At 38.2% G+C, this 26,775-nt stretch overlaps 1 protein-coding gene across 2 annotated transcripts in view; it reads left to right on the top strand.

Annotated features, from left to right (window-relative positions):
• SLC12A2 (solute carrier family 12 member 2) overlaps nt 1–17,051 on the top strand; it is a 54,269-nt gene extending 37,218 nt beyond the window's left edge. Inside the window, exons 15-27 of one of the 2 annotated variants that reach the window (XM_015653541.3) lie at nt 591–690; nt 1,481–1,592; nt 3,833–3,973; nt 4,178–4,284; nt 6,070–6,149; nt 7,446–7,583; nt 8,269–8,316; nt 9,820–9,936; nt 10,158–10,269; nt 10,732–10,818; nt 12,737–12,872; nt 13,126–13,193; nt 13,924–17,051. In XM_015653541.3, the coding sequence (XP_015509027.1) occupies nt 591–690; nt 1,481–1,592; nt 3,833–3,973; nt 4,178–4,284; nt 6,070–6,149; nt 7,446–7,583; nt 8,269–8,316; nt 9,820–9,936; nt 10,158–10,269; nt 10,732–10,818; nt 12,737–12,872; nt 13,126–13,193; nt 13,924–14,059 (1,382 nt within the window). In that variant the 3' untranslated portion in view covers nt 14,060–17,051. The remainder of the gene's footprint in view (nt 1–590; nt 691–1,480; nt 1,593–3,832; nt 3,974–4,177; nt 4,285–6,069; nt 6,150–7,445; nt 7,584–8,268; nt 8,317–9,819; nt 9,937–10,157; nt 10,270–10,731; nt 10,819–12,736; nt 12,873–13,125; nt 13,194–13,923) is intronic. The other variant, XM_015653543.3, reaches the window with a different exon arrangement.
• Nucleotides 17,052–26,775: the final 9,724 nt, after the last annotated feature.

Here is a 26,775-nt window from a genome sequence, read left to right as displayed (position 1 = left end):
TTGCCTTCATAGTCACTGCTTTTCCCCCTCCTCCCAAATTATGAAGGTATCACTTAGGCATAAATGTCCAAATGAGAATTGGAGCAAAAGGTGGATATGGAAAATGGTAAATGCATTGCAGGTATCAAGAGATATGTGTGGGAGCAAAAAGATGATAGTGGGGGTCTTCCTTTTCCTCATAAAAATAATAATCAGAAAGGATCTGCTTAATCTAGTAGATTGTCACTGAATGTAACTGGCTTTAAGGCAGTGTTTTGAGATACAGTTTTTTCTTTGCTGTGGTATAAAATAACTCAGCATTTTTTCCTCAAGTGGTATTCTTTTGACTGTGAAGCTATTATGGTCTTCAAAATGTGGGGATAAAAAAGTCAGATATTCCCTTTACTTTCTTGCTGAAACTTCTACAGAAAAAGTTATATTTAAATATAATTTCTTATTAAGCTGTAGGGTTTGTTGACTAGTATTGAATAAAATGTAGCAAGGTGTAGCTTAACCAGTGGGTTTAGTCAGTGCCTAGCATTCATTTTGTGATCATGCAGTTTTACAGTGGACAGCTGTAAATAATAATGCACACTCAAATCTTTGAACAGATGTGAACTGGGGATCCTCAACTCAAGCCTTGACTTACCTGAACGCACTGCAGCATTCCATTCGGCTCTCAGGAGTGGAAGATCATGTGAAAAACTTCAGGTGACACTTAAAGACAGGGAATTCTGTGTTCATTGGCATGAGTGTTGCTGTTAAAGTTTCCAAAAAGTCCATGTTCATCTCCTGTGATTCATCCAAGTAGATGGAATTACAGATTTGAGTGGGATTCTTAGCACAATTGCCATCCTCCAAGGGTATGAAGAACCTGGCAGCAACCTGGTTTTCAACAAAGCATCCATGAAAATGAAGTGGAGCAGCTAAAGAGATTATTGAGGGAGATTACTTTAGGGAATTCAAATGATATTATGTATTATGATGATTTTGAATAATGATCGCCTGCAATGAGTTTTGAAGTTTGGACACTTCCTCTTTTAAAATATATTTAAAAGTTGCCTTTGACTTCCTTGCACTAGGTTAGTTCTGCCTTCTGAAGGAAAGTAATGCAAAAATGAGCATATGATTCCAGTATTTCTGCAGGGCTCAGAAGAATCTAAGCTACAAAATGCAAGGGGTGTGATTTACCAGTGGGGAAGAAAAACTTAATCCCTCTGACCTAGCCTTGTCTAAAATCTGTTCTTGAACTTCTTAAATGTGTAGATTTTCAAATTTAATGGGATTACTGAATTTTTATGCAATTAGTCATAGGTCTGCTGACATTTGGGTAACAACTGATCTTTTCTTAATTTAAGTAGTCTCATAAAAGTGGATGAGGCTATTACATTTGCAGTGATGAATATGTTGTTATGGCTAACATTAGGAAGAAACTTTTCTGTTAATAAAAAAGATTAATTCTAATTCCAATCTTCATTTTTTTCTCCCCTCATAATTCTAGACCTCAGTGCTTAATTATGACGGGTGCTCCAAATGCACGTCCAGCTTTGCTTCACCTCGTCCATGCTTTCACCAAGAATGTGGGCTTGATGATCTGTGGCCATGTACATATGGTAAGTTTATTCTGTCTGTACTTTATAAATTTACCTTGGTGGTGGTTTTCTTCTCTCTGCTTTGGGGTTTGGTTTGGTTGTTTTGACCTGTTTGAATTTGTTTCTGGTTTCTGTTTATGTTTAAGTTTTGGTTTGTTTATTTGTTTTGTATTTGTTTTTTGTGGCTTTTTTTTTTTAATTAAAGCATCATTAGACAGTAAGAAGTGCACAAAGAGATGTACTGGTAAGTATTGCTTATGTATAGGTAATGACTATTCCAGTTAGGTGTACTATGGGGGAAAATTTGTAAAAAACTCAGTACCTTCATAATTTGATGCTTAAATGCTGAAGGATCTTTTACTTCTAATTGAAGTGAACACTGGGAGATCGATTCCCTTGTAGAGTTCCTAAAAACCCTGGGAGAAAAGAAATTTCTTGAGCAGGGAAGTCAGTATCAGTTTAGCCAATAGCTAAAAATTGCTTTTAACCTTCCAAATAGCTTTTTATTCTTTCAGTTATCAGACTAATTTAATTGTCTATTTAATTGTGTTTCCTCTTCCCCTTTTGACCAGCCCCTGATACTTCACTAAGTATCCCTGGGTGTTTTTGTCAGAATATCAAGTGAGGATGTTTTTGCAGGGGTGGGGGTTTGTAGGGGTGGTTCTGCAAGGATAAAATTCTAACAGTTCTTACTACTTAGTGTCTTTTGTGGCAAACTTGAGTGGTTTTGTGATGGTGGGAAGGAAGTAATTTTCAAGTAACTTCCCTTCAAAATCACTTTGACATGAGTTGTGCTGGTTGAGATGTAGTGTGGCTGTCATAGAGTGATCTGTACCAAAAAATTCCATTTAGCTACAGAGAGGCTGTGGCACCTCTGATAAACTTAGGTAGATGCATTTTACCACATTGGAACTGTGTAGTTTTACTTCACATCTTAAGGCCAAACTTCTGTCGCATCACTAAGAAGACTTAAGCAAGTGTGTGAGTAAAATATGTAATCCAGGACTGACACAGGTCACCTACCCAGACTTCTGCAAGGCCTTCAGCACAGTCCCACATGATATTGACATCTCCAGGATGAGGAGACCTGTGTCTGAAGGGTGTAGGGTCCAGTGGATAGGGAGCTGGCTGGATGGATTGTTGTTGTGGTCAATGGTTTCATGTCCAGCTGGAGGCTGTGACGAGTGGTGTCCCTCAGGGCTTGTCCTGGGACTGGGGCTCTTCAGTGCCTTCATCAGGGACAGGGACAGGGAGAGCAGGTTTGCAGCTGACACCAAGCTGCAGGTACAGTGACACACCTGAAAGGCTGAATAAAAACAAGGGTTACTCCTAAATGTGTTTAAATTTATTACACTTAGTGAGTGTGACTTGTGTCTAATCTAATGAATAGATTAGAGCAAATTAAGTTAATGCAGTCCACATACAGATGCTATGTCTTAAACTTTTTATTTCGGCCTATATAAACTTAATATTTCAGTGAATATGAAGGACAAACTGAATAATGCTAGGGAGATAAGATATCACAGATGTAATCACTGCCTTTTAAAAGTAAGGCTATACAGAAAATAATAAGGTGCTGTCATCCTTCTTGTAGGAAAACAACTCTGAAGATTTTTTTGGGAGCATATCTCTTCCCTATTCAAAATTACTTTCTTAGAGGAAGGGTGGCACTACCTCATTCTTCAGTAGCTTTGACCATTTGGTCAAGTCTGTGTCCTTCTGCAAAAACTGGGCTGCTGTGTTCTTGCTTATACCTCATCCTGTGTTCTGCATTTTGATGTCTAGGAGGAGCACAAAAGATTCACCCCAACAGAAATAACATAAAGGAAGTATTTAAAGAGGAGGTGACTTTCACTGCAAGATACAAATACTGCCATAAAGTGTAATATGAAGTCATCCTGCATCTGTGTATATTTCTTTACAATGCCCTTTTCTTTTTAAACTATGTTAATGCTTTGGAAGACAAGCTTATGCCACCCCCTGGGGAAGAGGGTTGTGCTCTGCAGGAACAAAATTTCCAAAGTTTGAGCAACCCTCTTCCTTAAAATGGTAAAAGTTTCTCAGTTTCTGCTGCTGACAGTGCCTGGTATTTCGTGGTTTGAGGTGTTTTTGATAGTGTGCAAGCATGTTTTGAAGTTCTCTGAGTTCGAATTATTTTCTAGCAGTGACATTAAAAAATTGTGAGGGGCTTTTTTGCTCCCATTACTCATATTCCTGATTCTTGTTCCCTCCCATCTTACTGTTCCCTTTTTTTTTCAAAGGGTCCTCGGAGGCAAGCCATGAAGGAGCTGTCAACTGATTTGGCTAAATATCAGCGATGGCTAATTAAAAACAAGATGAAAGCTTTCTATGCACCAGTGCATGCAGAGGACTTGAGGGATGGAGGACAATACTTAATGCAGGTATTTAAAAAAAAAAAAAAAGTTGAATTGCTCAAGATGCACATCAAAATCAGAAGGGGCTTTATACTTTGAAATACATTCCTTTTGCAAAATTATCTTAAAGCTTTGATGAAAAGTTACCTTATTGTTCTTTTAAGCAGAAAATAGAGCCTTTAGTTGTGTCAGTAACATGTTATTTTATGAAATATTTCTTGTTCTTCTTAGGCTGCTGGTTTGGGTAGAATGAGGCCTAACACCCTTGTTGTTGGATTTAAGAAAAACTGGAGACAAGGTGATATGAGAGATGTTGAAACTTATATCAATTTATTCCAGTAAGTAGAAAATAAAAAGTTTTAGCTGCTATGTTCCATTTCAGTATGTTTGATAGTAAGAAAGATCTTGGTTACATGAAGTCTCTTTCAAGTGGACGTAGATTTTCCATTCAGAAGTCCTTAAGACCTTGGGGTATTTTCTAAAATGGAAATCAATAAGCAAATCTTTGTAGTTTAAGAAGATTAGAAATCTCCATAATAAGTTTCTGTATCTAAAAGAGTTGTGGCAGAGGTCTGAGGTCTGGGAGCTGCTGTCTGAAAAGGAGGAGAAATATTTCACTCACAAGACACACAGCCCTGACACCCAGGCAAATACAGAAAGGAGAAGAGAAAGGAAATCCCAGAGTAACTTGTCAGTATTGAAAAGCACACCAGTTGTGGCTGAAAAATTTAATAGAGTAATTTGTGCTGCTACCCAACCACTTAAGGAAAAAAAAAACAATTTTTATTTTACTTACACAGAGGTTTTTGTGTTCAGCTGAAGTGCTGGTTCACCCATTTCCTTTGAAAGGGTGCTTTATATTTCTCATTTTCAATGCTTTTAAAAGAGAGAGAGGAAGAGGCTTTAGGCTTTACAGGCAGATATTAGAAAAGGACAAAAAAAGGTCATCTCACCCAGGTATTGAGAAAAGCAGGGGCACCAAATACAGTGGAAAAATAAGGAAACACGTTGGTTAGTTTTTCTTTTTTTTTCCTATTTTATTTTGGGATGGCTTTTGCAGGAAGATCTGTCAAGGTCAGCAAGTCATGTGGTTCTCCACATCCCTAAAGAAACCTCAGGAGGTAATAACTGCAGGTCAAATGTAATTCTGGAAAACTAAAAGTTTCTGAAGCACACAATAGAAGCACATCTAATCTCTACAAATCTAACACATTAAATAATGAAATTAAAATATTCACTAATAGACAAAACAAATCTTAAATCAACCTCAATTTTTTCTTGCACTTATTATAGACTACATTGATACTTCAAACATTTCTAATCAAGTCTTACTGCTTCGAAAGGGAAGAGTTTAATTAGTGAAATCCTGAGAAATTTCTGTCTATGGAAATGATATGGGAGGGAGTTGTCTGATTTATGGTTGTAATGAACAAGCTATTTATATGTAAAGGGTGGTGATTCATGACTAATGCAAACTGTATGATATGGTTAAGTTTGTCTTTTTCTAGTCTTATATTTTGGGGGTGGGATTATTACTAATTTTACTCCACTTTTTCTCCAATTTATTCAGGGTTTTTGCTCTTTTCTACAGTAATGAAGTTCTGCCTCTTTATTTTTGACTGGAGTGAGTTTCAGCTTTATCAGATGTAATGGGACTAGGCACATTATAGCTAGCTTACAGTTAATTTTATATTAAATCACATCATCTTAGGTGTTTTTAATACCCCAGAGTTTTGGAAAGACATCAGAAATCTTTAGTTCTCAGATCAAAGAGATCTCAAATCGCTTTTTTGATGGATGGAGATAAAAATCTGTATGTCTTGGTGTTTCTTACTATTTGTGCAGAACTTGAGCAACTTATTCACATTGATTTTATTCAATCACTGTTTACATAATGTAGAGGAGGAGGAAAATGAATAGGTATCCTTTCTAAATACTTTTTTTTTCCTAAAATGATGTTCAGTTAATGTTTTGGAATTGAAACTGACGTTCTAAAGCAAATTTGTAATTTGGGACTAAAAGTGGCAGTGCTTAATCACTAAGGAATTTGTTCAGGGAGGGTGCATTTTTCATTTGGAAAAGGAAAAGCTGTAAAATATTTTATTTTTGTCCCTTTTGTTTAGTGATGCCTTTGATGTTCAGTATGGTGTAGTTGTCATTCGCCTCAAGGAGGGCCTGGACATTTCTCACCTACAGGGCCAAGGTATGACTTACTTTGTTACATCTGGTGAATTTTTCTGTTCTAATTCCCTTCTGAAACTTCATTCTGAAAAATATTGAAGCTCAGTAAAAAAAAAAAAACAAACAACAAAACACCGCTGTTGTGGTACAGTAAAATTCAGTGAAATTAGTGATAAGGTAATAACCCATGGTCAGCAGCAGAACTTGGCTCTTCTGTGTTTCACCTCTTTGTATTTTAAATTGTATAGAGCTTCTTCCAGAAGATCTGCTGCTTTCCTGAAACTGATTAGTCATGCTGGCAAGTTGGCATCAAGTATTTGGGGCTCAAGCCCAGAAGTTGTGAAAATCACAGCAAATATTGCACTGTACAGGAATGCCATTGATTTTGGTGTGGGTTGCCAACCCCTACACTGACCAGTTTAGGGACTCTGAGTAGTCTGCCTCAAATTTGGGGAGGTTTTCTGTGTGGAAGACTTGGTTGTGCTTTCTGAGTAGTGTTTTTAAGTGGAATGGTGTGATTTTAGTTAAATTCCAAGCCCGTGAGCTTCGGTGCAGCTGTCCTGATTTGGTAATCTGGAATTTGTTTGTGGCTTGCTCCATACAATGCTGCTGCCATGAGGAGAAATGACACAAGGATGGGCATCCCCCTGAAGGAGGAGGTTCCTTCAGTGGAAAAGATGAATGTTCTAGTATCTGGAGAGAGTCAGAGAGCCTGCCACCATGTGCAGGAGGGCAGAGGAGGGTGAGAAATGGCAAGGAGTGAACCTGCAGCGTGGAAACAACACTGCTGAGAAAACTGGGAACATAGCACCAAGGTGTCAGAAGGATCTTGGTACCCACTGGAGGACTGTGTGAGCTTGCTTCAGCTCTGACAGCTCTTGCACAGAGGCAAACCTGGGAAAAAGGCTTGGCAGTGAGACAGACACACTTGGTCTGTGCTGTGCTTAAGGCTCGTCTTCCTCTTGGAGTTAAAAGCAGAAATCGTTTCACCAAGTGATTTTTTTTTCCCCCCCCTCTTCTGGTTGTAGTTCCACAGTGTTACTGGGCTCTGTTTTTAGACTCTGGGCATGCAGTCAGCAGCCACAACCTGAGAAAGCAGCAGAAAATGACAGCTCTGCTCAGAGGGGGAGCCTCTTTTTGCTCTGAAGAAGTTCACAGAATACTTTTGTGTTGTTTCCCCCCTCCTGCCCTCTTTGCCCTGGTGTAACTGTTGCAGGATGCAGTTGATAATAAACCCAGTCAGTGTACTCACATACCTCTGTTTGTAGTGTTTGTAACAATTCATTGCATCCTAATGGCTTTTTTTGCTTTTACAAAGAATTGCTGTCATCCCAAGAGAAGTCTCCCTGCACCAAGGATGTCATAGTAAAAGTGGATTACAGCAAGAAGTCTGAGACAGACACTTCCATAGCTTTTGCTCCATCATCCAGTGAAAGAACTCCCACTCCACGCAAAGGTAACTGCTAGTTAGCTGTGAAGCTTGAATTCTCACTCTTCCACCCTCTCATTCCTCCTCAGTTCCTCTCTCTCTCTTTGCCCAGGGATTATTTAGGGGATTTTTTTGTCTCCAGAACAGATGTTGATGTCTGATCTCTTCAGTACTTTGGTTCAGATCTTACCAGGATGTAAAAAATACGTGTTTCTAGACCCCTAAATAAACCAGGTGTTAGGCAATGACTTAAAATGGATTTTTTTTGTTACTGAGTTTGAGAGACAGTAAAAAATGCTTGAGGATTGTGCCCCACATCTGTATGTTAGGAGTGCTTGGAATGCTGCTAAATTTATGGAGATTTGTTAATCTCAGACTTGAATACTATGTCCATAGTAACAAATACAAATCATTCAAGGTACTTTGGCATGACAGTAAACAACTTTACTCTTTTCTTATTAAGCAAAAACTTTAATAGTTAGATGGGTGGTATATATACCATTATTAGTGGAGGTATATATAAATTTTTGTAAGTACAGGTGAATCCTAGGATTTGGTAGACTGCATTTGTGTGCTTTTCTCTGTGCAAAAAAACTGCTTCATTTCACATCTTTATTTTCTAATTTCTTTTTTTAATTTACATTTGTATTGTGTTCATCAATGTCACAAATGAAATTAACCTTTTCATTTTGTATCTTCAAACACCTTCCAGAGGAGGATGAGGATGGAAAGACTCCAACACAGCCACTGTTGAATAAAGGCAGGCATTTTCCATCTTTTTGTGTTAAATCATTCTTTTACATTGTTGATTTCAGTTTTCCTTTTGTAATTCTTTCTGCACCTAAGTACCAGAGGGGAAAATATCAACCATGCAATGTTTATTTGTTTCTTCATATCTGCTTTAGAATTGCTTCATCCTTAGGGACTAGGCTGTGAAAAAAAAAAAAGCAACATTGTGGAAATTCCCAGAAGAAGCTGCTGCTGAGAAAGGATTGTGCACAAGTGTTGGAATTTTTAAAAAATGAAAATTAAAAAACTCTTCTCTTAAAGTAACATTTGAAATGTTTTCAGGACCTTTCTGCTTTCTCAGTTCTGTCTCAGGTGTCTGTCTGGGTCCTTGCTTGGTTCAGGAAATAGCATCTGATGGTGTAGTGGAAATGCTCTCAGTTTATTCAGTGTATCTTCCAAAGTCATGGTTGGTGCTCTGTCATTTGGAAATAGTTCAATATCCTGAAAATTAAGGCTCAGTACAGCTGCTCAGTGAGGTGAACATGTTGAAACAATGCAAAGTAGTCCTTCAAATCAGCATTTTGAGAAATTACATGAGCAGTTTTCACTTCCTGGTTTATTTCAGACTTGTTCCGAGTTAATCAGGTATTTTTTGCCTTAACTGCAATTCATCTGAACTGTTTTGACATTTTCTTTGTAATTTCAGCAGCTAGAAGCTTTTGTGTTTTAATAATGGAAAGTGAGATTATATCTTGAAGCACAAGATGGCAGCTTGGAAGAAGTCCCAGTATGCAATAAAGTAGTATATTAATGTAAATCAGTCACAGATGTGCTCTAAATTTAAAAAAACTCCTGATAAAATAAGGACAGAGACAAATGTCAGACTCCTGGCTCTTGTTCAGACTGAGGTTTTAATTAAGAGGCAGAGGATAGGGTTTTTTCCCTGCAGTTCAAAGAGAAAAGATCTATATTATTCTAACTAAAATTGCTATTATTGCCTCAGTAAATCAAATAACTTTGTTATGCAAAACAGTACTTTCTGCAAAAAGACCCAATATGCATAAATAGCTTTTAATTTCCTCACATTCTTTAAAAAACTGGATTTAAGGAAAGAATTGCTTAGGACATGACTTTTACTTGTAAAATCAGCTACCTATGTATTTTTAGGGGAAATTTCTGTCATTTGCAAGAGGTAGAGTACAGATTGCTCCAGCCTAAAGCTCTGGAGCACAGTTAATTCAATAGTCCAGGCAAATGTCTGTGTAAAGACCTCACACATCCTTTTATTTCTCAGATGCCTGCTAAATGACTTCAGCTGCTGAAATTGAGTCTCTAGACACTCTAAATACAGCCAGTTCAGTTTATATCCAGTCAATCAAAATTTGGAGTTGGGTTGGGGGGGGAAGTAAAGGAAAATTTTTAATTTAAAATTAAAAGATATATCACAAAATACTAAGAAGTTGCATTTGATGATTTTCAAAGTGATGAAGTAAAACGCTTCAAAACCAAAATTTCACCATATCTTTTTTTCCAGATTCAAAGAGCAGTCCTTTAAATTTGGCTGACCAAAGACTTCTTGATGCCAGTTCTCAGTTCCAGAAGAAACAAGGCAAGAGCAATATTGATGTCTGGTGGCTCTTTGATGATGGAGGTAATGTGCTTTATAATTTAAAATACTTGAAATGTTGATTAAAAAAAAAAATCATTATTGGAATAATTCTGGATTAGTTGTTTGATAAATATAGATACCTGTCAGTCATTTCATATAAAGTCTATAATCTGGATTATAATCTAATCTAACTGTACTATTTAACAAAGTGCATTTCATTAAGTGTATTTGTTAATCTGTCTCAAATTCTACCCAAAACACAGGTTTGACACTGTTGATTCCTTACCTTATCACCACCAAGAAGAAGTGGAAGGACTGCAAGATCAGGGTGTTCATTGGTGGAAAAATAAACAGGATTGATCATGACAGAAGAGCGTAAGTTTGCCTTAAAAATGGCATTTCTAATGCTAATACAGCATTGGATTATTTTCTCTTCCTACTTCCCTTATTTCAGTTGTTCTTTGCTGGAGGTGTGATTATATTCTGTTGCCTTTCTCAAAAAAAGGTTTTGTTTCCCCCAGATTGTTTTTGGATGAGTTACCTCAAACCAATTTTTCTGCATTATCTGATGCTATTTTCAGATATTTTCTGAGATTATCTTCAAGTGGGAGCTTCTGTCTTATTTTAAAGCCATGAAACTGTTTGGGTTTATTTTCCAAAGCATGTTGTTGATTTATAGTCATATGCCAAGTCAGTTTGATTATTGTCCTTGTTACATTTGAGGTGCCTTTTTCCTGTTCCTCAAACCAATGGCTTTTTATACCAAACACTTACCTGTTTAACCTGTGAAATAATTAAAATTATGGTCATGTATAAAGGCTTGTTTTTCTGATGCAGGATGGCTACTTTGCTCAGCAAATTTCGGATAGACTTCTCAGATATTATGGTCCTTGGGGATATTAATACTAAGCCAAAGAAAGAAAAGTAAGTCCCAGAACATACCTTGTTTGTTCATTGCATTTGTCTTTAATTTAGAACATTTCATTCTTTCCTACATATGTTAAGGTACAGAAGTTCCTGTGTTGTTCAGTGTTTCACAAAAATATGGGAAATTACTTAACAATAATTCCCATGTCCAAGAGTATAGAATTTTTTTTTAATCTCTGTATTTTTTTTTATCTCTGGTCCTTAGATTGTAATACTGAATTCAGAAAAATGAATTTTTTTAAAAAAACTGAGTTGTCTCAAGCAGTCCTCTTAAAGAAGAGAGACCATTCACCAAAACTTAAATGATCTGAATCTCATAAAGTCCTACTTTAGTGTAACAAAGCTTGGTCTTGAAATAGCCTGATTTGGGTTTTCTTTCTTTTTTTTTTTTTCCTTTTCCTTTATTAACTTGCTTGGACTTTTAATGGACACAGGAATGATCATACATACAATATTTCTTACTTTCAAGTCCGAGAAAGCATTAATCATAGATAGCTTTTGGCACAAATTTAGAACAGAATGTGTATGATCTAAAAATATCTTCCATTGCCATTATCCTCCTTTCCCTTCAGGCCTTCTTGAGTATGCTGAAGTTGTAAAAATATCTTTTATATGGCCATGCATTTATCTGAAAGTCTTGATATGCCATGGAAGTAGAGAAGTGTTATTTCAGAACTTGGTTAAATGCTAAAGTTAATAAGAGTTCTTTTATTCCCTTTTTAATAGTCTTTTCTTAAATGTATGCAATACACTGAGCAACTAAAACAAAGTGAAACAAATTATTCCTGGCACTCTGGTGCTCTTGGATATTCAGCTTCCAGGAGGCTGCTGCTGTGGAAGGTGTAAGTGCTGATGGAGTAGCACCCATTTATGCATCACAGTTGTGATCCTGGAATCACATGGAATTATTTTTGTTTAATAGAAGTGATCCATGAATTATTTCTTCTGAGAGGGTTTTTTCTTTCTGTCTCTGTGGATACCTCCCCACAATATATCCAGAATATTTCTAAATACCATTTAGGTATTAACAACAGCTGGAAACCAAGTGGAGGAAGATTTATTTTTAACAGTTGCTGTGCTGTATAATAATGTTATTATTAGATTTCTTTTTGCTCAGCCAAAGAAGAGCAGATCACATTTGTTTTCTTCCTTATGGTTAAGGTGAAGTCATTGTACATTAAAGACCACCAAAGGTAGCTATAAAGATGTTTTGTTTGTCATGTGAGTTTTTCCTGGAAGAAGTGTAGGTAAAAAAAGTAGGATAACAAGAGTTCTTTCTAGCAGAAATTAATTCCTCCTTCATCTTCAGAAGGTTTTATTCTGAAGTTACTGCTCTAAAGTCTTAGTAAATTAAAAGCATTCAGATTCTTACCAGTGCAAGAGGAAGACTGAGTTGGATATCTGTGCTTTTTTCATATGAATGTGGCTCCTGGACTGTACCAGAAAGAGATAAAAGAAGCAAAGTAAAAAGATCAAAGTCAGAATCCTAACAGCAATGGCATGAGACTTGATAGCTGTTTTTTTACTGTGGCATGTAAACTCCTCCTCCTTCAACATTAGTTCTGAAGAACCTGCTCCTAGTTATTGTCATTGTCCCTTTTTTAAGGATAACACTGTTCAGCTTTTAAAATTAGAGGTGAATTTCTGAACTGAGGATAACTTTAATTGTATGATGGATTGTTTGCTGAATCATTATGTCTGCATGTGCAAAAAGCTGATTTGATGTTCTAACTGCAACAGGGTGGGGGGGAAAGAAAAGCTTTAGTTCACTTTTGCACAGCAGTGAAACCTAATTTCTGAAAAATCATTGAAATAACAATAAAAATATTATTGAAAAATTATTTTCAGTATTCAAATAATTTTTGACATAAAAAATTCATATCTGCTCTAATGCTTGTTTATTTAATCCTTCCAGTATTGCAGCTTTTGAGGAAATGATAGAGCCCTTCCGACTTCATGAGGATGATAAAGAACAAGAAGTTGCAGATAAAATGAAGGAGGATGAACCATGGAGGATAACAGATAATGAGCTTGAGCTTTACAAAACAAAGGTTCTGGGCCTTTTTTTGAATGTTACATCAGTTAAAACTTCCTTCTCCTGCTGCATTTGTGGTTGTGATAACAATTGGTTTATTCCTGTTACTCTCTCTCATCCACAGCACTTTTTATAAAGTAACTGCTTTTTATTAATTACTCATTCCAGTTGGCCATTCTTTCTTTTATATTCTTTTTCCTTTTTTTTAAAGTAATTTTTGGTAGTTTTTAAATAAAAGCTGTTCCTAACAAGTTTCCTTTTATTTGCAGACTTACCGACAGATTAGGTTAAACGAGTTGCTGAAAGAACATTCAAGTACAGCTAACATAATTGTCATGTAAGTAAAGTATTTGGATTTTTTGGTAGTGCCTGAATTGATATGGAACTGTAATTTGGAATATAAATGTAAATATAGATCAGGAACAAGACTCTGCCTTGTCATACAAGTATAGAAATATTGAAGATTTCAGGGCTGGCTGTATTTATTTATTGGAAGCATGGAGCCACTATTCTGCTGAAGAATAAAATGTCCTTTCTAATGTTGTGCTTTTGATGATGCTGTTTTAGTTATCACCCCTATGTTTGTGGTGCAGCTCAGGATTGTCACATTCTTTCTCCTCTGGTGTGCAGTTACTCCCCTCTTTCTCAAGCCTTTCCTTCGATTTCCTTTTCTAGAGGATCTCTCTAGATAAAATTAAGTCACTATCTTGCTCAGAGATTTTTGGAGGATTGCTTTTGGTGTGAACAAGCAAGAGGCAGATTGCAGCTCTCTTACCATATTTTAAAATGCTGAAGATGAGGAAAATGTACTCAGCTGAGGAGAATTCTGCATGAAGCTGCCTGGGTATTAAATGGTGTTAACAGGCCAAAAGTGAGGGGGAAATAGATGTAAATGCCTGTGATGTTTAAGATACAATTTCTGAGGGGGGAGGAAATATTAAAAATATTAGTGAATTTGGCTTAATATTTAGATCTTTCTGTAAGCATCTGTCATATTTATTACGATCTGACTTGTACCTGGCCAGGTTTTTCTGCTCAGTGAAAGTTGTTTCCCTTGTGGCTTGCAGGAGCTTGCCAGTGGCACGGAAAGGGGCAGTTTCCAGTGCACTGTACATGGCCTGGCTGGAAGTTCTCTCTAAAGACCTGCCACCAATCCTCCTTGTCCGTGGGAATCATCAGAGTGTCCTCACCTTCTATTCCTAAGAGTGCTGCCCGTGGCACAGCTGTGATGAAATGGTACTGCAGTGCCCAGGGGAGAGGCACTGCCGTGGTCTATAGCTCATTAACATCACAAAGGCAAAAAGTGACTCTTCTTTCACTATTTCACTGACTTGAAAGCACACAAGGAAAGTCACTGTATTTCTAAAGTTGTGACATCTTCAGTTTTATTCTATATTTTCTGTAATTTAATCTTGCTTAATGGGGGAGGATTCCTTGTTAGACTGAAGAACAAGACGAGCTTTTTGTTTGCTATTTGAATAGCAGCAATAAAATGTTGTATTTTTGATCAATGAAAGGATTATAGATTTATAAAAGCCTTTTAGCCTTGAGGTGCCTTCTGAAATTAACCAAATCTCACCCATACATCCTATTTTGTAAATTTATATAGAATGTCAAAATCTGCCTTCAACTAAGAGTTTCGATCAGACTTCCTTTAGTTTTTGGTCTATTCCATATTACAATAAAAATGAATGCTGCTTTTCAGTCTTCCATTGAGCTATTAGTTCTTAGTACTGTATGTTTTTTGTCATCAGAAAGTTTTTTGATTTATTGGGGGTTTTTTTTTGTTCGTTTGTTTTTGTTTTTTCTATTATTACATCTGTTAGATTTAAAGGTGAGAATTGGGGCAGGTCAGCTGAACTAAAGCAAATCCCTGACATTTGCTGTCATTAAGTTTTATAACAGTTAAAATAAAACTAATTCTGCTTGAAGAGAGGGTTCTTTTTCTCAAATTTGACAATGTGTACTACTTTGGCAGTAGTCTGAGACAGCTAATTTTATCTGCCTTGGCAGAGTGTAATATCCTCTAAGTCTTAGCTCTGCTGTGAAATCAAGCTCATCTTGCTGGCTTGAGGCTTTTTATCTTAATGCAAATTAGAAGAAAATAAAAGACCAGACCTGTCCTAGTTCTTGGCCTCTTACGTTTTAGTGTCACTTTCAACTTATTTTTGAAACAAAACTCGACTTAAGGCTTGAATGGGGATAATAAAAGCAATGTGATGCTATCTAACAGAAAACAGTAAACACTATGTGGAATTGTGCTATCCAGTATGAAATGTAAAAGCTGCAGTTCTCTCGCATTTTTCAACAAATGGTTAAACGGACCACTGAGTTCTTAGGGGAGATGTTTTTAGGTCAATTCATTCAGTTGTCAGAAAATGAGTTTAGTCTTACTGAATAATACTCAGGTTTGATCGTCTAGCAGTTTTGATCTATTCCATACATCCTACTTTATACATTTTCTATGTTCAATAAAGAAACTGCCAGTCTTGTGTGCCCTTTCATTGTATATTTTGGAAACTTCATTATTTAGTCTGCTACAAACACCTGCAAAAGAAATTTCACTTGAGCCTTTGTATAAAGGTTAGTAATGTGAACTATTTTTTAAATTCCTAATATTTTTTGGATAGAAAGGATTGCCTAAAAACATTTCACAAGCTTTTGATATTAGCATTGGACATGCTACTGGATCAGTTTACCAATGGGTGAGTAACTTTCATTTAAGGATGCACAGAAAAAGGTTCTTTGGTTGTTTGGTTTTTTTTTTTTTGTTTGTTTGTTTGGTTTGTTTGAGGTTTGTTTTTTGGGTTTTTTTTCCTTTTCTTTTTTTCTGCTAAATACAGGATCAAATTGAAATGTAACTGTTCCTTTTGAAGGACAAAGTATAATCATTGTGTGGCAAGATAGAGCTTCAACTTCTTGTGATTAAAGATAAAAACACACTGTGCAGTGTTGTCAAGTTCTTGGTAAAGTGCAAAAAAAATCCTTTTTTTTTTTTTTTCTTTATTTCTTTTTCTATTTTTTTTTTCCTGCTGTTTCTGTCAATTGGATTTTTGAGACTATGGAATCATTTCACTTTTGAAAAACTTCTGAGAAAAACAAACATGCATGTCTTGCTGCTAAGTGTGAGATAACTGATGCCAGCATGAACCCAGCTTGTTACGATAAAACATTGTAAGACAAGACAGACAGTGTGGGGTCAAAAAAAAAAACAACGTTTCCTTCCAGGTGGGGGGATGTGGATCAAACTTACCAACATAAATATCACAGGTTTTACAGTGTTTTTGTAGGGGATAAGGTTGTCACATTGTGCGTAGGGAATCATTGCCACATTTCTCCTTGTTTTGTGGGTAACATTCTTTTGAGCAGATGGACAGTATGGCATGGACTTAGTGCTGCTATCTAAAAAAAAAAAATAAAAATACAAAAACAAAATGTGCACAGGTACACTTATTTAAAAAAGGTTTATTTGCCCATTCAGGAAACCATTGCTTGTGATCTGTAACACAACACAGAAACCAAATGAAGTGTGTGTATACATGCATATATGTGTATAAAATTATATAAAGTATATCTAAATATGCATAATGGGGATAGTTAAGGTCATGTCTGTGAAATACCATAGGATGCTTTTCACATGCACTCTCAGGAGTCCACTAATGCTAGGCATGAGGGCAAGTTCCAAGATTATTTGCTCACTTAAATTTGAACAGTTAGTGGTAATTGTCTGCAAAAGATGTCAGTCAGTGGCAGTCACTCCAACTCCTGCTTTGATTTTGATGCCAAATTTACTTATGTTCCAATCATCATTAATTACGTGGAAAATTAAATCACTTACACATGGCAATTCATACCTTCTTATAGATTAGGTTCCTTTGTATGGGTTTAGGAAGACAATAATAGCTGGTGAAAATCAATTATTTATTTGTTCACTTGTGTTTAGGTTTCCTTTTACATACATTCTTTTTATATGCTTTTTTTTTCTGACATTACATATTTAAAAAAATAACTAAAAATAATTTAAAAGATTTGAGCGTTAGTGGGTTGTGGCCCACTTGGTTTGAGGATGTAAGATGTGACACTGTACTGTAACTGTCCCACACAAATGCTTTTCTAATGTTTTAACGTAATTATTGCAGTTAATACTTTGTACCAGGGGGATGTCACTGCAATAAAAGAAGTGAATTCAATACAACTCTTTTGTCTAACAAAGACTTTTCTTCTTTTCTTTATTTTTTTTATTTTTGTTTGGGTGGTGGTAAGGGAATGCTGTTCATAATCCAACAGGTTTCTGCTGAATTTGGTTCCTGAAGTCAATGTGCTTATTACATCCATCCAATAATTATCTTTGCAGTGGAATTTGCACAGGACCAGAGGGACTTAAAAGTAATTCATTCATCTGGTACAAGACCAAAACTGTTGTTTTTTGGGGAGGAATGTTTTCCTGTAGTAGGCCTAGAAACAGCAGTTGTTGTGTAAGAAATTAACCTTGTAAAGTTTGCCATGACTTGCACAAGACCCATCCTCAGCCCCTGGTGCCTCTCAGCTGCAGTGGTGCTGCCTGAAAATCTCTTCCAATTCATTTTGCCCCTGAATGCAGGGAAGGATCCTCTTAACTCCTCTTTCTCACATTGAAATAAAAGTCCAATGGGACATGAAATGTGTTGGGAAAATAGCTTCTCACACTGTTGCAAGGTGGCTTTGTAAGCAAGATATGTTTGTCCCTAACTTCAGTACACTCCCCTAAAAAGCACTGAAAATCTGGAGTTTAAAAGCATAAAGGGTGAGTTCTGTCATTAAAATCCTACAGGACACTGGAAAACTTAGAACAGGACACCTTTCACCTTGGTGCTTGTTCTTCACCAGTCTAATTACACTTCTCACATAACCCAAAGCCTGGTTTTTCAGCTGTTGTGGGAGCCAGACTTTGGGTCAGGCAGCAAGTGGTCAAATCCTTCCTGCTATTTATTCTGCCTTTGTGTGGTGCTGAACAGGTTTCCAGAGCTAACTCTGGGTTAGGCTGAAGGAGGCCACTGCCTGTGTTTAGGACAGAGAGGGATGGAAGCTGGTCTGAAACTTTGAGTGGAAAGGGAAATCAGTGAAGCAGTAGCAGGCACATTCTCCAAAGGGCAGCAGGGAAAATGTTTTTCCTGAAGTACAGGAATGCCCAGAGGTGCATCTGGTGCTGACAGGCTCTGCTCCATCCTTCAGGCTCCTCTGCACTTGCTGACAGCTGCAGGAACAGAAGGTACCGAGGCTGACTCCTTACACCCTGTCCTTGCTGACCTGAGAGCAGCAAGAGGAGCCTGAGCAGTTTCTTTGTCCCTCCTGTGATTTCCTGTTCTCTCTCCCAGAAAACATTGGCTTTCTGTCCAGGAACCCTCTCTGCACCCTGCCTGCACAGCCAGCTTTAATTGCACCTCACAACAGGCAGCAGAGAAAGGAAACCCCTTAGGATTTAAACTGTCAGGCCATGTTAAATTAAACTTTTTAACACATCCTCCTCTAAAGATCTCTCAGTAGTGAGCCAGTCTACAGAGAGCAGCAGCGAAGGCCTGCAGGGAGATGTCAGCCCGCTCTGCCTTGCTAATAGTGATGTGAAAATGAAAGTAAAGCAGCCTGTCTTGTGGCCCTCACAGCCCTCTCACCCCTGTTGACAGCACTTTAATGGCAGTAGCCCCCGGCTCTGAGAGATTTGCCTCACAATCCTGCTCCTGGGATGTGGGGAAACTGACCCTGCCGAGCTGCAGCCAAAACAAACCCCAGCGTGAGGTTCCATGTCCAGGTACATTCCCTGGTAGCCCCTCAGATCCATCCACAGCCGTAACAAAACTCCTCCTGCTTAACAGAACATCATTTTTAGTGAGGGAAATCCTATTCAGTTTTATTAATTCCTGTACAGTTTCTAGGAGTTCCAGCTAAAATCGTATCACCAGGTGGCACCACTGCCTTTCAGCATTTCGTGTAATGCCTGAAGCTGCACTGCCAAATGCACTTTTCCTGCTCTGTTCCACTGGTCTCATTCATTAAATGACTTTGTACTGTGAGAAAACAACAAGTACCAGCATAGTAACATTGTTTTCCATAATTTTTTAAAAAAATACTTTTGGCTGGAATGGTGAAGAGTTTAATACTAATTCTGTCGGGCCCTATGGGGAAAAATAGTGTGGTTTTTCTCCAGAGAACCTTCAAGCAGAAGTTGCCTGATGAGTTCAAACAGCCTTTTTACCACCGAGTCACCTCTTCCTTCACAACACACCGGGTGAAGCCTGCTTTTCTCAGCAGCTCTCTCCAGCTGTGTTAACCTGAGAGAGCAGAAGGAGAAATGCTGCAGGCAGAGAGAGAAAAGATGTTAGAACATGCCAGCATGTCCCATCCAGCTTCAGGGTGATCTGTGACATTCCAATAAGGCGTTTTACTTCATCAGTATTTCATAAGGAGCAAACAAGACAACTCTCTGCCACTTCCCACAAAGGTGGGAGCGGGACAAAAGAAAATGCTTTTGTGTAATTCTGAAATATTCAGGCATTGTCTGTTTAAAGTACTGAAGGAAACTGAATCGTGTAGCACCAGGCAGATTTTCAAGTTAATTTAGCTTGAAAATAGCTTTATCACTCTGTTGAACAGTTTTACAGCCACTAAATCTTGGAACATCTCTGCAATTAAATTTGTCTATGCAAAACAGATGGTAACATGGAGTCAGTCACGAGCAAAGTATTTCCACAGGCTCTGGCTGAAAATTAAAGAGCTGGGATTAGTCTTGAAATATCCTCACTCCTGGCCCTGTGAAGCCACTTATTTTTTCAGTCCAGGCTGTCTGTCTGGATGGTTTAACCACAGCCCTGCAAATTATAGGGACTCTTGAACAATTCCATTGTATTGCTGCTACCAATTGCATGCAACAACACTTAGAATAGTGTTAAATAAAATTACACATCAAATAAGGGGCAGGACACCTGTGCAAAAGAATGTGCCAGATAAATCCACTGTTAACCCGTGTGTTTTGTAAACCCTGGGGGCAATTTAATGCAACTCCTCTCTCATGGGCAGCAGTGCTGAAGAAAAAATTGAATCAAAACTGTTTGATAAGGTGCAAAAATGTCAGCAGGAAAGTCAGACTTGGTAGTTTTAAGCACCTGGCAGGTCAAAGCACAGTGCCTGCCAAGAGGAGCAAACAGCACTCTGCAGAGTCAACCAAGGACACTATTTGCAGAATTAACAGGTGAAATCGAGGCTAACCACACACTAGTGTGGGCTGTCACGTGGGATTTTGGCTAACCTCATACAGATTTCATTTTATGGAGCGTTGTTAAGAGTCTTTGTTCTCATTAAAATCTTTCTGTACCCTTCAAGCAGTAATAGTAGTAACTCAGGCATGGATTTATGAGAAAAAGTTCAGCCTTTGGCAAATACATTACAAACCTTACTGAGCACTCTTTATTCATGATATTTTTATTTTCATTGTATTGCAGGGCTTGGGGGTAGCTTTCATGCTCTTGCCATGTTTGTAAGGATCTAGAAAAGTGAGGCTTGATTCTCAGCTGAGACTTGGAAGTGCAAGGTTATGATTTCCTCTCTAGCCAGAACCCAGATCTCACTTTTTCCATCCTGTGGGCCAACCCTCAAACCCATCAGCCATTCTAGAAAACCCATTCTGCCCCACACACAAAACATTCCAGCACTAATTTGTGGTTTGGAGTCTGTCTTTACGAATGTATCCGTGTGCCATCGCTCCAAATGTATCACAGTCGAGAAATTTTCACTTTCCCGGGATTCAACAAGGTTAGGAGTAAAACCCATCTTCTCCTGCTGTAGCTTTGGGCATTTGTAATCAGTCTCTAAATAAAGGGCAGTAAGCTCTGAGCTGGTAGTTTTGTCCTTAACCATATTCTGTGGCAGCTTTTATGCCAGGAAACAACTTACTGGTAGATTTGGAATTCAGATCAAATTTTGGTTTGTTGTTTTTTGTTTATTTGTTTTTGCATTTTGCTGTGAATAATAGTAAAACTTTCTCTTCCTTTAATGGAAACACCTAAAATTATTATTTTTAAAAAAAAATTCTTTGAAGTAACACTTCTAAATTACTCTTCGTAATCTATTTTAAAAATTCCTGTGTGATAAGTCATCATTTCTGATAAAGAAAAATCAAATACATAAACCAGCTTGTTCCTTCAGTCTCTGAGCATAAGGGAAGATACTTCCCAAATCTAAACAACAGCAGAAAAAGATGTGTAGTTTCCCTGGCTTCACTGCAATATTTGTGCAGACCTTTTAAACTGGTATTTAAACTATTCCACATGGTATGTGGAATAACAATGTTCCTCCTCATAGTTCAGATTTTCATGGTGGTTTTAGTTTTTAGTAAAAGTGAGGCTGGTCAGGTCACATTGTCTGACAGGTTTTGGGAATTGGTGCTGTTTGTCCTCCAGGTGAGACACTTTTGAGCAGTTATTGGGGGACAGGCTCCAGTTTCTAGGAGGTTGCTTGCCTGTTTAAGAAACAAAAATATTCCTCTTTCTTAAGAGATGTAGGAGAAATCTGTTCACTCTCCCACCTGGTCTTCTGACCTGTGGGAGCACACACAGATCTCAGGTGTGTTCCGAGGCTCTTAAATGCTCTTGTCAGAACAGAAAGGAAGAGAAGGTCACCTGCAAAAATGCTGGAGGCATCTCACATCTCAGGAGCTGAGAGTCGTGAAAATTTATGTGTCTGCCATGAGAGTAGCTGTGAAATGATCTGGTGGAGTGAACTGGCAGAAGATGAATCCCTGTGAATGAGATCCTGTGGTTCTGAGCTCTGCTTTGGAGAGGACATCAAAAGTGTTGTAAGGAAATACACAGCAGGACAAGGAGGGTGTTTGAATGCCTTCTGTGCATATTAAACTTATTTTTTTTAAAAAAAAGCACTTTGTACTATGGAAGGGCTTAAAGTGGTTTGTCTTTTTTTCTCACTGTTTTTTTCTCTTTTTCTTTGTTTTTTGTTTGGTTTTTTTTGCTACTGCATGGCTGAAAGTGAAAAATTAAAAAAAAAAAATTTTTTTTTTGTTTTTCTTTTCAATTAAGTAGCAACATTAAACAAAATCAATTCTAAGGAGCTTTCTTAGGAAGATGGTGGTTATTTCACAAAAAAAAAGTATTTATATGACGCATAAATATTTCTAGTATTTAGTCTGGAGACAACTTGACAATTAAGAGTGGGGTTTTTTTATGTATAGAAGAAATTTCTGTTTTATTCATTTTGGAAAGTATTGTCTGGAAAATGGAGAAGGAAGATCTGGCAGTGTGACTGTAATTTTCTATGTTCTGTGGATAAATAGATATGACCCCATTGTCTGTCTGTTCATCTTGGAGCTTCAGAAACATTAAAAAAAACACTGCTTTCCACAGAGGACAGGTTTGTTGTTTGTGTTTGTTTGTTTTTATTGGCCATGCCAAGGTATATCCGTATTTTATGCCCTTTTCATGCTGTCTCCTGCTGGGTTTTTGTTTTGTTTTGTTCTTTTTCTCTTGTCAGCAGCAATGTTTTCACGGGTGTTGGATATAACTTTAAGGAAACGAGCTCTTTCAATCATTTTCTTCTCTGGTGCTCCATTCAAGGTTTGGATGCTGTGGTTTGTTTTCCTTGGGCCCTTCCCCTGGACTCTGCTTTCCTCAGGAGCACATGTCCTGAGGAAGGGCAGCTGAGTTTTCCTCCCACTGGAGGAGGCTGGGGAACACGGAGGAGCAGCCAGGGTGCCAAACACAAACACAGGAGCCAGCTCGGGCCATCTAATCACGTTCTGCTCAGTGCTGCCTGCTGCAAGTGTGGCTTTTCTCATGGGAAAAGAGGTTTAGGCTAAGGAAGTGCTGGGTGTAACTCAGTTCATCCAGCAGGAAAAAAGGCTCATCTGTGATTAGCTCCATATTCCACAAACCCTCATATTTTGAAGTGTGTGTGTGTGTTTATAAAATTTCTATCTGTGTTCTCAGCAGCTGAGAAGTTGCTCATAACAATAAAATTTATTTTCAAACAGTCATCTTCTGCTTCCATCTTGGCTTCGAAACTGGGTTCCCTGACAGCTGCTGTTTAGCCAAAAACAAAAAAAAAACAAAAAAAAGCCAACAAAAAATCCAGCTATTTTGGGACTGGATGGATCTCATTAGTCTGTGGAACACTTAGAAATAGCATTTCTTAGCATCATGTGATAAGAAAGAAGAGGAATTTCAATCCATTTAATTAATGGCATGTCTGGTATATTTGGTATTTTCCATGGAGTGACATTAATAGATGAGCTACAGCAGGAGCCATCCCAGTCAACCTCAGCTCTAATTCAAGAGCAGCTATTTGAGACCATCACCCTGTGCTTGGTTTGTGTAAAAATAGTACACAATGTAAGGACTTCACTGAGCTTTAGGCACGCTGAAATAGAAAAAAATAAATCCTAAAATGCATGTCCAAGGATTCAATGAATGGTTCAGAAAAAGGGTTTTTCTACCAAGTCCTGTGGAGACACTCACTGCGCTTTCCAGAGGTGTGGCTGCTGCTGGCAGAATTGTCTGGTGATCAAGATTGAGGGACAGAGAGCTGAGGTATCTCAGCAGCGAGTTTGACCTTAAAAATACTGTAGTTGGGCTTTGTTTTTTTTAAAATGTATCATATCTAAGCTCTGTGAGACACCTGATGGATTTAACAACAGGCATTTCAAGCTGAATCTTGATAGGGTTTTCAGTCTCCCAGCTGTGTGTTTGAAACAGTGCCATGAAAAGAAGGCATCCAGCCAAACACTGGCTGTCATTTTACAGTATGAAAAAAAAAAAAAAAATAGGTAAAATTGTGACACAGAAATTGTTAAGCTACTGTCCGGATAATTTATGAGTAATTTAAGATGAGGGGAGAAGGATTCAATAGCAGGAGGCTGAGGTTGGCATTCTAATCTTGGTTTTAAGTAATTAAGCATAAAATATGAAGGCTATACAAGATTAAAAGCCCACTTGGAAGAGGAGAGGAATTGTTGGATTTTGGCAGAATCTGGCTCAGATTTACCAGATCTGAATTCAAGCTTCTTGACATTGATTCTCTACGGCTGTGCATGCACCCCAGTCAAAATACGTGAACAAAATTATGATCTAAGCTTCCTGCCCAATTACAGCACACCAGATGTGTTGTATTTGTACCACACAACTTTTCCTTGCTGATGTTAAATGTTTTCACCTGACTCGGGCCATTTGTCCCTGTCTGTGTTGTGTGGGAGCAGTTCTTCTCAAATGTCTACCTCACATGCTCAAAACTGCCTAATTTCCCTGGTCTTTAGGACTTCATGGCTTTCAGAAATGTAATTTGATTTGGGGAGAACAGTTCAATTACCTTCTAACCCTGGGGGTGAACTACTTGGCAGGGTTTCTATTGAATTGGTAAGTTTTTACCCAGTTTCTTTCAGCCTTCTGCTGGATGATTTTTCTGGAGCAGACAGAACAACAGAGAAATTTGTGCCTTTGGGTGTTATGGTTGTTCTGTGTGTTGACTTTTACCTTAAAGCTATTTTTTTCAAGAAAACTGGATGTTCATCTTCATGTTATTTGATATTCCCCCTCCCCATCCTGTGTGGGGCTCTCTCCACATGAGGAACAGCAAGGCCTGGAGATACGAAAATTATTTTACAGAACTCAGAGAGGTCCTTTTATTTCCCTCACTGAGGTACATATAATGAATTCTTTTTGCTAAGTAAGTAAACTGAGGGTCAGATCCTGTTTTCTTGAATGCATATTTATTCTCTGGATTTAAAACCACGAGCTAGGCCTTGGGAACAGAGCTCATTTTCATCTGTGAGTTTTCTGGCCCAAAATCCCAAGTATTTCCAGAATTCAGATGTATTGGTGACAATAATTCATCAGTTCTCATCATTACAGACAAGAGGGAGTGTCTGTCTAGCCATGTGCATGTTTTTATTGTTTTGGTTTTGACTGTGTTTGTTCTTGGCAGCTTCTTTGTAATCTTACCCAGGGGCAAATCTCTGTCTCAACTAACAGGGGTTTTTGAGTCTACATTGTTCAGGAAATGCTAGAGATTGAAGCATAGAAGTACCAAATATTTCTATGAGCATATGAGCAATATAGAAATACCAATACTGGAGAAAACTGCAGAGAAGGGTTGCACGTTTGCTTTATGTAACAACATCTTTAGTCACAGGATTTTGAAATGTACCAAGAAAACCCTGCTTGTGTAACAAGTGCTTTTTGAGGCATCAAAGGGAGGCCACGCCAAGAGCTGCTCCTGCTGGCATTCTTTGTGTCTGCAGGTCTGGTCTTGGCCATGAGTGGAAATGGAAATGCTATCACCTTCCTAACTAATGTTTAATTAGTTGCTTTAATTAACTGTAAGCAGAGACCACTTTTAGCCAGCCCTAGTTAGGTTTCTTCACAGACTCTTAGATCTTAATGTTCTCCTTCGGTCATTAAATCACTGAAAACTTAATTTTGCTAAAACTAACCCTGACAAGCTTCAATAAACAAAGCCAAATGGAACTGAAGATTGGACAGCCAGGATCTTAAATTCATGGCACTTCAAGGATGTTGGAGTAACCAGGAGATACAGAGGACATGAAGGCCTGGAATGCTGGTGACTCCCTGTCTGAGAAACAGATGATAAAAGGACTAAAAATGCGGGGCAAGTGAACATGAAGAGTGAAAAATCAACTAGCAGGAGAGAGCAGTAATTAATGGAGGGAATTATGTAGTTTGGAACCAACAATAATTTCACTGTTTGCATAAAAACATATAGATGAGTGAAAAAGCTTTGCACTGGCTTCAGTGTGGAGGCTGAAAATCTGACAACCACACTCACAAACCCTGGCCAAGAATGCCCGATTAGCTAACACAGAAAGGACAGTGTTAGAGAGGGTCATATTTTCCCGATGTTTTCACAGGATTTGGGTAACAACCTTATTTTTGACAAGCCCAGGCAGGGAGGAGGCCCTGGGAGGTTTTAGCTCGTGCTAAATCCATGCCCAAATACACAGGTCAGACCCCTCTGCGACCACCCATGCTGACATGTCTGGCTTCTTGGAAGTTGTGAGAAACCACCTCCTCCACCAGTAAATTCCGTAATTCTGTGGGAGCTAAGAACTTATTTCTATCACTGCTATAGCAATTTGGTGTCAAACACAGGAACAATAGGGACGAAGGGTTTTATCTGAGATAGGAAACGTAGCTCTTCCCCTTCACATTTTCATTCCCACCTGCTTTAAAAAGTGTGAATATCCACCTCCTCAGAGTGAAGTTTATAAACCCAGCCCTTTCCTTGGACTTAGGCGTGCCTGTTCTGCAGGCTCAGCTTAGTTTAGATGTGTAAGCTTAATTTGCTGCACATGGGAAGAATTAAGAAACACACTCAGGGCAGTGAGATTTTTGCTGTGTTTAGTTTTGCAGTGCATTCCCACTCCTGGGCTCTTCTGTGGGTTTTGCACAAAGAGTTTTCAGCTGTCATCTGCAGACCCCAATCCGAGGTGTGGCTGATGATTCCAAGTCAGTACAATAAAATCCCATGCAAGAATCCCACAGCCCGTTCCAGAATGCTGCCTGTGCCTAGCTGTGCCAACAGTTCATGTCTGAAGGACTGTTTGGGCCTAACTGAGCCTTTTATACAGCTTTGTCCCCTGGGATTAAACATGGCAAACCAATTTATGCAAGTAATATAAATTACTTTTTAAATTTTATGATGATGATTAGACTAAAAGACTTTAATCCAACCTTTGTCTGTGAAATCCCTGCGGCCTATGCCTACCTTAGGTCTTATGACTAGTCACTAAAATCTTGGTTTGAGCTGCCAGGAGAAACTGCAGGCTCTCTTAAATATTAAGATTTTCATTTTACTTTTAGCAACAGACTTGGGGTCTCTGTGGCTTCCTGGGACACCAGACTGTCTGTGCATGTGTAGTCAGCTTC

The sequence above is a fragment of the Parus major genome, chromosome Z (genome assembly GCF_001522545.3).
Source record: "Parus major isolate Abel chromosome Z, Parus_major1.1, whole genome shotgun sequence".
Classification (NCBI taxonomy): domain Eukaryota; kingdom Metazoa; phylum Chordata; class Aves; order Passeriformes; family Paridae; genus Parus; species Parus major.
This window is presented reverse-complemented; position numbering and strand designations above follow the sequence as displayed.